The 14,116-nt window shown below is 51.1% G+C and overlaps 2 protein-coding genes across 3 annotated transcripts in view; one reads left to right on the forward strand and one right to left on the reverse strand.

Moving 5' to 3' along the window:
• Positions 1 to 994, reverse strand: part of ARMH3 (armadillo like helical domain containing 3) — a 158,899-nt gene extending 157,905 nt beyond the window's left edge. For both annotated transcript variants that reach the window (XM_079793678.1, XM_079793677.1), the window contains exon 1: positions 874 to 994. The gene's annotated coding sequence lies outside the window, so the exon portion shown is untranslated. The remainder of the gene's footprint in view (positions 1 to 873) is intronic.
• A 2,684-nt stretch (positions 995 to 3,678) lies between these two features.
• On the forward strand, positions 3,679 to 7,031 carry HPS6 (HPS6 biogenesis of lysosomal organelles complex 2 subunit 3). The gene has a single exon (XM_079792987.1). The coding sequence runs from the start codon at positions 3,784 to 3,786 to the stop codon at positions 6,193 to 6,195; it is 2,412 nt and encodes an 803-aa protein (XP_079649113.1). The 5' UTR covers positions 3,679 to 3,783; the 3' UTR covers positions 6,196 to 7,031.
• The last annotated feature ends 7,085 nt before the right edge of the window (positions 7,032 to 14,116 follow it).

The following is a 14,116-nucleotide window of genomic DNA, read 5'->3' on the forward strand; positions in this document are numbered from 1 at the left end:
CTAAGTTAAGGGCAGGTATATAAACCTTATTTGCCCTGGTTTACAAGTCACTGAGAGCTCAGGATAGCAAAGAAACAGCTCTGACTCCGCTCAAAACTTTTTCTGTAGAGGAGTAACTGGGGAGGGTCTTAGGATCAAGAAACATTTATTCGGCCCGGCCCAAATTCTACTTCCCCACTCTGCAGAGACAGCACTCCACAGCCTCCATAGCTCTCCTTCCTCAGGGAACTAGTTGATTCCCCACACTTGTCTGGGAGCAGGTTCATTTCCCAGCCTCGCACCACGTAACCCGGAGAAGGCACGGTGGCTGCACGGATTCTGTGTCAAGGGTGGGCTCAAGACCGTCAGTCAGTGACTACAAAGAGCGACAGGATGGGGCCCTTCCGGGACACCTGAAGCCTAGGGTCAGACCGGCCCTCCCCTAACCCTTCTCGAAGGTCTTGCCCTAAGCCCTCACCCCAAGGCCAGGCTGGGTTGAAGGCCACCCAGGAGCGGGAACAATCTGCGGAGGGGAGGCTGCTTTAGGGGTCAGGGTCAGCCCCGTGTTGGGGTCAAAGGTCGGTTGCCAGGAGGCGCAGCAGGGAGCAGGAGGGACTTGACAGGCACCGGACCGGATGTTCCGAGGGACCCCGCGGCTGTTGAACCGAGGCGCTTCGGGCTCCGCTCCACCGCCCCGGGCCCAGCCTCCTCGCCTCACGCAGCCTCAGCATCTGTCCTCCCTCCCTCTCCCCGCTCCCCCGCCCGCCACCCCCGTCGGCCCCTAGGCGAGCGCAGGCCCCGCCCCCAGAGCCGCCACAGGGCCAAGGCCTAGTTACAGCAGGACCCGCAGGGGCTGGCCAGGTTCGGAGCCCGGCCCGGGCCCGCGCCTCTTACCGAGCCCCCGACTCCTCCTCCACCACCCGCGCCGCTCCCGGGCGCGCTCGCTCCCGATGCCACCGACGCCGCCGCTGCTCCGGGCTCACGGCCGCACTCCCGACCTCCCCCGACCCTTCCCCAGGCCCACAGCGCCCCGCTGGGTCCTAAAGTCCGCCGTCTAATAGATTCGTCCACACCCTGAGGCAGGCTCAGACCACGACTCCCAGCAAGCATCACAAAGACAACAACTCCCAAAATGCACCGCGAAAAAAAATTAACAAAAGAAATATCTATGAGGATCTGCTGGATGCAAGTTGCAATAGCAATGTTTTTAAATATGGCAGAATCTGAATATGACTATACACTGGCAGAATTTGGAAAGATATATGTTCCAAGCTATTTATGGCAATTTTGTGAGCGAAAGAATGGAAACAAATTCATTTAACAAATAGGTATTGTGTGACTACTATGTGCAGAACATCGTGTAAGGCTGTGTTAACTTGGCAAGTAACCTGAGTCTGTTTTTGCATATGCAAAATGGAAGATTAAAAAATATATACTGGGCCTGGCAGATGTGGCTCAGTGGTTGAGCATCGACCTGGAGGTCAGGGTTCGATTCCCTGTCAGAGCACATACCGGGGTTGCAGGCTCAAACCCCAGAGTGGAAAAAAATTTTTTTTCAAAAACAATAAAACAGTGTGGGTACTGCAGGAGGCAGCCGATCAATGATTCTCTCTCATCATTGATGTTTTTCTCTCTCTCCCTCTCCCTTCCTCTCTGAAATCAATTAAAAAATATATTTTTTAATATATTTTATTGATTTTTCACAGAGAGAAAGGGAGAGGGATAGAGAGCTAGAAACATCGATGAGAGAGATACATCGACCAGCTGCCTCCTGCACACCCCCCACCGGGGATGTGCCCGCAACCAATGTACATGCCCTTGACCGGAATCGAACCTGGGACCTTTCAGTCCGCAGACCGACGCTCTATCCACTGAGCCAAACCGGTTTCGGCAAAAAATATATATATATATATATTAAAAAAAAGAAGAAGAAGAAGAAGAAGAAGAAGAAGAAGAAGAAGAAGAAGATATGCTGGGCCCAGCTGTAGTGGCTCAATTGGTTGAAAATCATCCTGTGCATGTTCGATTCCCAGTCAGGGCACATACCCGGGTTCCATCCTCGGTCGGATTTTCTCTCTCTCTCTCTCTCTCTCTCTCTCTCTCTCTCTCTTCCTCTCTCTAAGCCTGTCCTTGGGTGAGGATTACGAAAAAGATATGCTGGGTAGTAATTTCAATGATTTTATGGAACTGAGCAGATATAAATATTTTGGATCCATTTGGCTTACTGGTAATGGTTCAAGTCACGAGAAGAGAGGGAATGACCTAGGAAGAAGGTTAAAAAAAAAAAATGGGGTCACCAAAACCGGTTTGGCTCAGTGGATAGAGCGTCAGCCTGCGGACTGAAAGGTCCCAGGTTTGATTCCGGTCAAGGGCATGTACCTTGGTTGTGGGCACATCCCCAGTGGGGAGTGTGCAGGAGGCAGCTGATCAATGTTTCTAACTCTCTATCTCTCTCCCTTCCTCTCTGTAAAAAAAATCAATAAAATATTTTTTAAAAGAAAAAAAAATGGGGTCAAGATAGAATTTAAACACCTACATTTAAAGAATGGTGGAGGAAGATGAACCAATAGCAAACAAAATTCTGGAGATAGAAAAGAGGAAATTGAGAGGGAAAAGATGCTGTGGAAACCACAGGAGGGACTTTCAAGTAAGTAGTTGTTTGAGAAAGGAATGAAAGAAAACGTGGAGGCAGCAAATGCTAGAGGATCTTTGCAAGAAACTTGACTGAAAGGAAAGGGGGAGGGAACAATAGGGCTAAAGATAATAAGGATGAAAGAGTGACTTCTAAGACAGGACAAATGGGAGTGTTTCTATGATGAAAGCAAGCGGGCAGAATGAAGCTGATGAAGTAGAAATGGATGCAGGTTCTCAGGGAATTTGTGGGAGAACAGAGGGAGAAGCAGAACTCATGAAGAGGGACTAGACTTGGAGGGAGGAGGAATACCTATCACATCACCTGAAAAGGCAATCAGAGGTGGAAAGAGCCCCTGCATATCAACTTGTAGGTGTTGCTGGAGAAATTACACACAGAATCAGTGCCTCTAACGTATGTTTTAATTATTTCTTCTAGCAAGCTGTTAGTTTTAGTGATGAATTGTTGATAAAGTGCTTTGGTATACTGACTCTGGACTCAGATTACCTGTGGTTAAAAGCCCACCTCTACCTCTACTGCTTAATAGCTGTGTGATCTTGGTCACTTTACTTCATCTCTCTGTGCTTTTTATTTTCTTTATCTGTAAAAGGGGCTTGTTGTATGGAACTATTAGCTATTACAATTACTTTCCATTAAATTGTCACCTCTATGAGGATGAGGGCTTCTATTTTGCTCAGGACTGTCTACTCAGAGTAAGTGCTCAATAAAATTTCATGAATAAGTGAGTGAATAAGTTGGGGTGAGAGAGTGAGGCTTCGAGGGAAGGAAAGCCTTGGGGAAGGATGCTTTCAGTTCAGGGCTCAGCGGGACTGGAATACCAGTTCCTGAGTCAGATTCTGGCCACTGGGCGGCTTCCTACATCCCAGCCCAGAGAGCGTCTCTAGGGATAGCGAGGTCAGAGGCGCAGCCCCCAGGGCGCTCCGGGACCTCCGGGAGCTCCTCCCCGCGCGGCTTCCGTGACTCCTCCCCTGGCAAGCGGGGGCAAGCCCTCGGCTAGCCGACGGGCGGGGCGGGGCGGGGCCGGCGGAGACACTGAGGCCGGGCCTCCGCCCACCTCATCGACCCGGGACGGAAGTCTCAGCTCCTCCGTCGACCTCCCCTAGGAACCCGCGACCCAGCGCGGGGCCTCGCCCCACTGGGCCGCCGGCACCATGAAGCGTGCGGCGACTCTGCGCCTGCTCTCGGACCTGAGCAACTTCAGCGGCGCGGCCCGGCTCCGGGAGCTTCTGGCTGCGGACCCAGCCGTCCGAGTCCGCTGCAGCCCCGATGGCCGCCACCTGCTGCTGCTGCGACCCCCGGGGGCGCCTGCCCCGCAGCTGCTCGTCGCAGTGCGTGGACTCGGCGAGGAACTGGAGCGTGCCTGGCCGGCGGGCCACCCCTCGCCAACAGACGCCTTCTTTCTGCCGTGGCCCGTGCGACCCGCGCTGGTGTTGGTGTGGGAGAGTGGACTAGCGGAGGTGTGGGGTGCGGGCGTGGGGCCTGGCTGGCGGCTGCTTCAGAGCACCGAGCTGTGTCCGGGCGGCGGATCCCGCGTGGTGGCCGTGGCGGCACCCCGAGGCCGCCTGGTGTGGTGCGAGGAGCGACAGGCTGATGCTGAGGGCCGGGTACCGCCGCCCTGCGCCGCTTTCAGCCACTGCGTGTGCGTCCGGACTCTGGAGCCCAGCGGGGAGGCCGGCACCAACCTGGGCCGCACACGCATCCTTCTGCACCATTGCCCCCCTTTCAGGCTACTGGCCTCCCGCAAGGACCTCTTCCTGGTGCCCACTGCCACCACCTTGCCTGGCGTGAACCACATTCTGCTCATCTGGAGCCCAGGTAAGGGGAAGGTGATGGTGGCTGCCCCAAGTCTTCGCCTCTCCTACAGTAAGAGCCTGAATCCTGGACGAGGGGACACATGGGACTTCCGGACCCTGCTCCGAGGTCTTCCTGGGCTGCTGTCCCCCAGGCAGCCATTGACTGTACATACCTGGGCCCCAACGCCCCAGGGCCTGCTGTTGCTTGACTTCCGGGGCACTGTGAGCCTGGTGCAGCCCCACGGTGGTACCCGGGCTGTGGGCACCTTGCAGGAGGCACCTGTAGGCCTCGCAGAGTCTGCAGCACTGGGAACATTTCAGGGCACTCTAGCCTGTGTGCTGGGCTCCACATTGGAATTGCTGGACATGGGCAGCGGGCAGCTGCTGGAGAGGAAGGTCCTTAGTACAGACCGAGTACATTTGCTTGAACCCCTAGCTCCTGGCACAAAAGATGAGGAAGAGATGGAGACCCGGGGGGGTCTTCGTTTGCTTTCAGCCTTGGGTCTGTTTCAAGTAGTATGGGAAGCCCCACAGACGCTTGAGCTGCCTTCAGCTGAAGACCTGGTGTTTGAGGAAGCCTGCGAGTACTACCAACGGCGGAGCCTGCGGGGTGCCCAGCTCACCCCAGAGGAACTGAGACAGAACAACGTGTTCCGGGCACCTCAGGCCCTGGCCTCCATCCTCCAGGGCCACGTGTCCCCATCTACACTGTTGACCACACTGAGGGCCGAGCTTCGCGATTACCGGGGCTTAGAGCAGCTCAAAGCCCAGCTGGTGGCTGGGGATGAGGAGGAGGCTGGCTGGACGGAGCTGGCAGAGCAGGAAGTGGCACGTCTGCTAAGGACTGAGTTGATAGGAGACCAGCTGGCCCAGCTCAACACCATTTTCCAAGCCCTTCCTACAGCAGCCTGGGGCGCCATCCTCAGGACTCTGCAGCTCCAACCAGATGGGAATGGCAGGTTGAGGTCTCAAGCTCCCCCTGATGTGTGGAAGAAGGTACTAGGGGGTACAGCAGTTGGAAAGGAACCCCCCAATGGGGTACTGCCCCTCTTTGAACTCCTGTGCCAATGCCTCTGCCAGCTGGAGCCACGATGGTTGCCACCCTTTGTGGAGCTGGCACAGCAGCAGGGTGGGCCTGGTTGGGGGGCTGGGAGCCCAGGGCTTCCCCTGTATCGCCGAGCCCTGGCCGTACTAGGTGAGGAGGGGACCAGGCCTGAGGCACTAGAGCTAGAGTTGCTTTTGGGCAGTGGGCGGCCCAAAGCTGTGCTCCAAGCTGTGGGGCAGCTGATGAAAAAGGAGCAGTGGGAGCGGGTCCTAGAGTCTGGCTTAGCCCTCGGCCCCTCCAGCCCCCTACTTCGAAGTGAGATCTTCAAACTGCTATTGGCCGAATTTGCTCAGCACCGCCGGCTTGATGCTCACCTCCCCCTCCTGTGCCGCCTGTGCCCACCAGACCTAGCTCCAGCTGAGCTCCTGTTGCTACTGCAGACACATCTCCCCGATGAGTCGGAGCCCCCTACCCCATTCCCTGAGCCTGGAGCAGAACCCCCTCTCACTGTGGGCTTGCTCAGAGCTCTACTGGAGCAGACTGGGGCTAAAAGACAGCCCTCAGGCCCAGTTCTAAGCCTATATGAGGACATCCTCTGGGACCCAGGCACTCCACCCCCTACCCCACCTCGGGGACCTATGACTACCCTCCAGGCATCAGACCACCCAGGGCCAGGGGCCTGGGCACCATCTGGACAGGACCTCTGTGTGACTGACACAGGCTGAAAATCGTTTCTGTGATTAGAGAAGGATGCCTAGGAGTTGGAGAGAGCCAGGGTGGGACCAGTTTGTGCAATACTCTTCTCACTTCTGGAGCAATGTAAAAATATATATATGTGTTAAATACTGTGGTATAATAAATATGTTTCGTCTTCATCCTCAGATTTTTATTCTGGTACAGAGCTCTCCTAAAACCCTTGGACTTTCCTGAGTGATAGGAATATCTTTTGTTATTCATACGAACTCCTTTAGATCACACCTGCCTGTATGCTAACGAGGGTGTGGCCCCAGCCTCTGATGGGGCTGGTTACCAGAAAGACCAAGTGATGAGAGGGTTGGAACTTTCAGCTCCATTTCCAATCTCCTGGGAAGGCAGTGGGTTAGAGATTGAGCTCTATCTATAAAAACTGCCGAACAAGGAAATTTGAGCTTTTAGCTGGATGAATACATCAAGGTGCTGGGAGGGTGACACCTAGAGAGGGCATGAAAATGACAGGCACACACATCCATCCTGTGCCTGCCCTATGCATCTCTTCCATCTGGCTTTTCCTGAGTTGTATTTCCCAGAGTTCTGTGAGTCATTCTAGCAAATTATCAAACCAATTTATAATATGGGAATTCCACCAGTGTCTTGCAACTGGCATTTTTAAAAAATCTATATCATGCCCGGACAGTGTGGCTCAGTGATCGAGTGTCGACCTATAAACCAGGAGGTTGACGTGGGGGGCATGCAGGAGGCAGCTGATCAATGATTCTCTCATCACTGATGTTTCTATCTCTCTCCCTCCCCCTTCCTCTCTCTGAAATCAATAAAAACATTTTTTTAAATCTATATCATTTTAGCCCTGGCCTAAATCTTTATCAGTTGGGCATCCTCCCATGCACCAAAAGGTTGCTGGGTCAAATCCCCGTCAGGGCACATGCATGTGACTGGCATTTGAAAGGGGGCAGTCTTGTGAGACTGAGCCCTTAACCTGTGAGACCTGAACTAACTCCAGGTAGTTAGTGTCAGAATTGAATTGACTTGTAAGACACCCAATTGTGTGTGTGTTCTACAAGAGAACTGATTGTTGATGTTGGAAAATACTCCAGAATTATATACATAGTTTATACGTGCACGTTTTTAAAAATAAGTTTTAGAGAGAAAGGAAGGGAGTGGAGAGAGAGACAGAAACATCTATTCGCTACCTCCTACACACCCCCTACTGGGATTAAGCCTGCAACCTGGGAATGTGCCCTGACCCGGAATCGAACCAGCAACCTCCTTGTGCATGGGCCAGTACTCAACTAACGGAGCCACACTGGCCAGGGCAGTTGGTGTGTTTTTGAATAGCTAAAGATATCAGAGGGTTGTGGGTTATAGAGGGAGTTGTTGAACCTAAATCTGTTGACTAAAGTGGCCATTTCCAATCATGAAAATAATTAACACTTATGAGCATTTAATATGTGTCAGGTACAATGCTGGTTTTTTAATAATTCCTCATTTAATGCTTCTGATAACCCCATCAGAAAAGTACTAATATTATCCCCATTTTACAGGTGATGAAATAGGTTTAGAAATAGGAAATAAGGTTTAGAAAGATTACTTTAGAAAGATTAGTTGAAATCAGTCAACTAAAAAGTAGCAACTCTTTTTTTTATAATATATATTTGTTATTGATTTCAGAGAGGAAGGGAGAGGGAGAGAGAAATAGAAACATCAATGATGAGAGAGAATCATTGATTGGCTGCCTCCTGCACACCCCCTACTGGGCATCGAGCCCGCAACCCAGACATGAGCCCTTGACCGGAATAGAACCTGGGACCCTTCAGTCTGCAGGCTGATGCTCGATCCACTGAGCCAAACCAGCGAGGGCTTAACTCAAGATTTGAACCACTTCACCGTACAGCCCAACTGCTACTTAGCATCATCCTGGGCCCCCAGCTATCCCTTGTCCAAGACTTGGGACAAGGTAAAAACTGACCAAGACTATCAGCTTGGTCTTGAATGCACTTCTCATTCCTGGCCCAATGCTAGCTTTTCTAGCCTGTTGTGAGGAGGGGGATCGGCAGAGTTGGACCCTTTCCTCAAGACTTCTGTTCCCACATAGGAGCTGTGCTAGGTCCTGGACCCATGCTTTTCCCCCCTCAGGATTCCTGGAGCAGCCCCTAATTGAGGCAAGATTTGTCACAGACAGAAAAGCTACCTGAGTAGGGTTGCTTGGAATACCCCACATTCCTGTTGACTCCTTAAGCCAAGAAACAAGAGCATCTCCAACACAGATTTCTGTTTGTCTGGATTTATTCAGTAAGACCACTTCCGAAGAGGCCTTGGCCCTATGCCCACTTCTACCCAAGTGACCCCTCAGCCTGGTTCTAGGTTTAGGGTAGGACCCCGGATACTGCTACTTAGCATCATCCTGGGCCCCCAGCTATCCCTTGTCCAAGACTTGGCAAAGGTAAAAACTGCCACTCAGTTTTATCCTCAGCTGGTACCTACAGCTTGGATTCTGCTCAGCCTCATCCTGTGCTTAAGGTGGTCCTTTAGTTTCCTATGGTACTAGAGACAGTTCTTCAGTCTCTTGGCAAAGTGTGGCAGCTTCTCGGGCTTGTCAAGGCCTGTTGCTACTCTTCAGCCTCATGGAGGTACTGAGTTAACTCATCTACATGGCCAAGTCCTGGGATGGCTCCCCAGTCTCACTGAAGTGTTAAGGATAATACTTTGGCCTCATCCAGGACTTGGGTGGCCATCGTCCTGGCCTCAAGCCCGGTTATCTACCAACACCAGAAGTCATGCTACTACCCCTAAGCTACTACTACTCCCAGAGGCCCACAACTAGGGATAGGTCATCCCTCAGCCTCCTCAGCCAGGAAGGGTCCTCTTCCTCTTCTTGGTCTTGAGGCTCCTCAGTGGGAAGCTGGGGATGGACAAAAGAAATCTTCCTGGTCATGATCCTGCTGAATTGTGGTTGTTTCTTTGCTTGAAATTTGGGTTGGAACTCCTTTTGTGCTCAGAGGAGAAGGAATTGTACTCAGTAGGCCCCTGGGGGCACGGGGAAAAGAAGGGACCAGTTATTCCTTGGAGTTTTATGGCTCAAGAAGGTTCCTCAGGGCCACCCACTAGTAGAACCTCCAATGAGGAATGACCCAGTCTTGCAGCTCTCAGGGGAGCAGGTGGGCTTAGTCGGGAACTCCCGCCTGCTCTAACAGGCTGGGCCCTTGATTGCTCATGTCTTTGCTCATGTTCCACCTCTAATGTGGGGGGTGGGACTGACCCCAAACCATGTCTTACAACTTTGGAAAACAGCTCAGGCATGCATATGTCATCATGTGACTGGATTCTAGTTTAGTGTGTGAAAGGGCCATCATAGAAATGGCCCATTGTGAACCTGGCCGGCGTGGCTCAGTGGTTGAGCATCGACCTATGAATCAGGAGGTCATGGTTCAATTCCAGGTCAGGGCACATGCCTGGGTTTCAGGCTCAATCCCCAGTGTGGGCGTGCAGGAAGCAGCCAATCAACGATTCTCTCTCATCATTGATGTTTCTATCTATCCCTCTCCCTTCCTCTCTGAAATCAATAAAAATATATTTTAAAAAAAAGAAATGAAATGAAATGACCCAGTGTGGTCTGCCTAAGTCAGAAGACTCCAAACTTTACCAAGGAATCTGCTATTTGAACACAGACCAGTTTCCATGCTGCCCAATGCCTGGACCATAGGAAATAGCAACCAGCCTGCAAAAGCCAGAGATCAGAGCCTCACCCCTTCCTCTCCATGTGGCCTATAGGAAATTGGACCTCCTGGCCAACGTGGGTCAGTGTCTAAACCACTCCTGCTTTCCTCTCATGCCCTGACCCAGCACTAGGCCTGGCCCCAACCACCTATCATTGAGACTGTTGCCATGGGTTCCTGGTTGGTATCCCTGTCTTCTCAAATCTAGCCTTGCTTACCCAGAATATTGTAACAAGCAAATCTGATCAAGTTCAGCACCTATTTCAATATTCAGGGTAAAGGCCAAATTCTCAAAAAACACATCTCTTCCTTCATGACTGGATCGGCCTTCCTTTCCAGTCACTCTTCCTTCTCCCACCTTCTGAAGAATATATTACACTTTGAACTACTTTGTTGTTCCCTGATCTCACTAGGTTTCTTATCCCTGTGCCTTATGTTTGGCATGCTTTCCCCCTTCTTTTCTGCCTGGCCTAAACTCTTTAAGATACATTCAAATATCATCTCCTCTCCTAAGGTTTCCCTACTCACCTCCAATAAATTTAGTTGCACCTTCTCCTGTTCTCCCACAATTCTTGGTGCATACCTCTAAAACAGCATTTATCAAATTATGTTGTGGCCCTGGCCGGCTTGGCTCAGTGGATAGAACATCAGCCTGCGGACCCAAGGGATCCAGGTTCGATTCCAGCCAAGGGCACATGCCTGGGTTGCGGGCTTGGTCCCCAGTGGGGGCTGTCCACGCAGGAGGCAGCCCATCGATGGTTCTCATTATTGATGTTTCTATCGGTCTCTCCTTCTCCCTTCCTCTCTGAAATCAATAAAGAAATATATATATTTTTTAAAAATTATGTTGTGTTACCTACTTATTTGTCTCCCTATTTAGTAAACAAATTCCCTGAGGACAAAGACTATGGTTATTTGTACTTTGTACCCTTAGCATGTATCACAGTACCAGTGTCATACTAGTTTAAATTATTATTCCAGATGCAGGAAGTGACTGGTCCCTGTGACCTTGAATGAGAGGGATTGGACTCTGGGTTTTTATGGATTCTCTGGCTTTCTTCCCTTTTTCCCTTAGGGAAGACTTACTGTTTGGTTGATCCAAACATGAAATTGATAGAAGTAAGTCAGCTGGATCGGAAGAAAGAACCAGCCCATCTGGGGCAATGGTGAGGGTGAAAGAGCTGCTGAGCCAGAGCCATCTTGGGAGCTGGGGTGGAGGTGGAAGGAATGGGCATAACTGGTACTACCCAGGGTCCCCTGATCCCCAGACCAGGAGAGAAGAAGGACAGGTAAAGCCTGGGTCAGTGTGGTTCTATGGGAGGAATGGGTAGAAGGAGCTAGAGAGAGTTGGGGGGTCAGGTCAAAGAACTGAAGATTGATCTCCATGTTTGTTTGTTTGTTTTTGTTGTTGTTTTAAAATATTTTTTTATTGATGTCAGAGAGGAAGGGAGAAGGAGAGAGAGAGAAACATCAATGATGAGAGAGAAAAAGATTGGCTGCCTTCTGCACGCCCCTACTGGGGGTTGAGCCCACAACCGGGGCATGTGCCCTTGACCAGAATCGAATTCAGGACTCTTCAGTCCACAGGCCGACATTCTATCCACAGAGCCAAACCAGCCAGGGCAATGTTTATTTGTTTTTAAAGTATGTTTTTTTATTGATTTTAGAGAGAGAGGAAGGAGAGAAAGAGAGAGATAAAAATATCAATCAGCTGCCTCCTGCATGACCCCCACTGGGGATTGAGCCCACAACCCAGGCATGTACCTTGACTAGGAATCAAACTGGCAACCTCTTGGTGCATGGGATGACATTCAACCAACTGAGCCTCACTGTATGTGCTAAGCTCCATGTTGAATACAGCTTTCAGGGAACTTGTCCTTAGGAAGTGTTCAGATGTGCCAGAATTTGATTCACACTGACCTGGGTGGTCAGGGAAAGAGAGGGCGCTTCAAAGAGTGGGAAAGAAGGAGATCCAAACCCCCCACCTCCCACCCCCAGCTCCATAGGGAGCCACCCCAGGCTGGAATGCCTGACACTTCCTGGAGAGAAGGGAAGAAGAATCCTTGAAGTGGCTCCTCAAGTCTCCACTTATTCTCTTCCTATGCACAGGCTCCCCCTAGTGGTTCCTCTTGTCACCGCCAGCTACACCCCCTTCCTTAAACCTGCATGCACTTGACCATTTCTTAAGGACAGAGGAAACCTCTGGAGGTGATAAATTAATGTTCTCAGAGGGCAAGAAAGGAGGAAAGGGAGGAGAGGTGGGGAGGGGAGGGAAAAGGAGAGTGAGGGGTGGCCTTCACCAAGCATGAGGTTGGTGCCCTGGTGTGGCTCAGTTGGTTGGGCGTAGTCCTAGCCCTCTTTGAGTTAAAGGTCAATGATGGACAATGATACACAAGGCTAACAAAAGTTGCTGGTTTAATTCCCAGTCAGGGCACATGCCCTGGTTGCAGTCTTGATCCCCAGTGTGGGGTGTGCAGGAGGCAGCCAATCAATTATTATTCTCTCTCATCATTGATGTTTTTCTATCTCTTCCTCTCCCTTCCTCTCTCTCCGAAATCAATAAAAACATTTTTTTTAAAAGTCACATTCATGGGAGAGGCTGAAACAGCAATTAAGTTTGCCACTGTGGGGCTTAGCACACGTGACTCCATTTGAGGCCTGTTTCTTTCTAACGGTATCCTTTAATATCCTTTGTAATAAACTGGCAATGTAGTAAGTAAACTGGTTTCTTGAGTTTTGTGAGCTGTTCTGGCAAATTAATCAAACAGATGAGGGGGATGTTCCTCCCCCTCATGAGAATGTTCAATTTACAGCCAGTTAGTCAGAAGCACAGGTAACAACCTGGACCTGTGATGGATGTCTGAAGTGGAGGTCTGTCTTGTAAGATGGAAACCTTAACCTGTGGGATCTGATACTATTCTCCAGGTAGATAGTGTCAGAATCTAGTTGAATTATAGGACACCCAGTTGCTGTCAGATAATTGCTTGGTGGTGTTGAAAAAAATACAGTGGCGATGGAGGGCAATCCACATTTGATCCCCAGCAAGGGCCTAAAGTCAGGGGGAGACAGGATAACAAAGCACCAGAGCTCCCCACTGCAGGCTGTTTCCACCTCACCCAGCAAGTTGGATTGGATTTTTCTAATGGGCTTCCATCCACAGATAGTATTTATATCCCTGTCCTGGGAGGTACTGTTTATATCCATGTCCTGGGGGGTAGAGGGGAGCAGGGTCAGGATACCAGGAATGAGGGAAAGTTTGGGGGAAGAGAGTTTCCTGCCCAGAAATGATCCCTAGGGAGAAGAGCCAGAGAAATGAGATTGGGTAGGCTGGGGTCAATCACCTGTGACTGTGATGCCTGGAATCTGACACTCCTGTGGGTGTGACCCAGGCTCTCTGGGAGGTTGGGATTCTGGAGTGGGGGTGGGATCCGAATCTGACCCAGAGGGAAATTCCCAGGGTGGAGGGAGAGTTAAGTCCACTCTGTGCCTCGAGGATGAACTTAAGGGAGGAGAGGTTGTACTTGTTATTTCTGAGGGAGTAGCTGCTGTAGGACATGGCTTCATATAGCTGTTTATTGTTTATAAACTGCAGACGTTCCAGCTCCTAGGGAGACAAGGCAGGAGAGGGAAGTGAGAAGTAGGCGGGAGGATAGGAAGGGGAGGGGGGGGGGGGCGCGGAGGACATTCAAGGCCAGGTCAGAAAGTAGAGAGGGGTGAGAATCAGGAAAAGAGGGCAGGTGGAAGTGTGGAAGGGTGTAGACGTTAGGAGGGGATGGATGGAGGGGTGGCGGAGGGGTGGTGGTTAGGAGTGTAGGGGAGTCAGGAGTGAGGGAAGACAATGGAAGAGGTGTCAGGGGTAGAAGAGAGGAGCGAGGGCATGAGCAGGGGTTGGGTTTGGGAAGTTCTGGGTAATGAAAGGGGATGTTTTTTGGAGTCATGGGGCCCAAATAGTTAAGGTGGGGAGGGGTCACAGGTTAGGATGGGATCTTCCTGAGAGGGACCAGCTTTCAGACAGGAGGGGTGGGCACTGGGTAGGGGAAGGTCAGCATACAGGAGGAGCATGGTCATGGCCAGCAGGAAGCAGGTAGGCAGGTTCTGGGGACTGTACTGATGGAACTAATAGCTTCTGCAGAATTCACACAGGCAGTTATGCAGTCTGAGGCCAGACAGAAAGAACACCAGACCAAAGATGAGGCAAACACCATTACGTAGCCAG

Source organism: Cnephaeus nilssonii, assembly GCF_951640355.1.
Source record: "Cnephaeus nilssonii genome assembly, chromosome: 16".
In the NCBI taxonomy this organism is placed as follows: Eukaryota; Metazoa; Chordata; class Mammalia; order Chiroptera; family Vespertilionidae; genus Cnephaeus; species Cnephaeus nilssonii.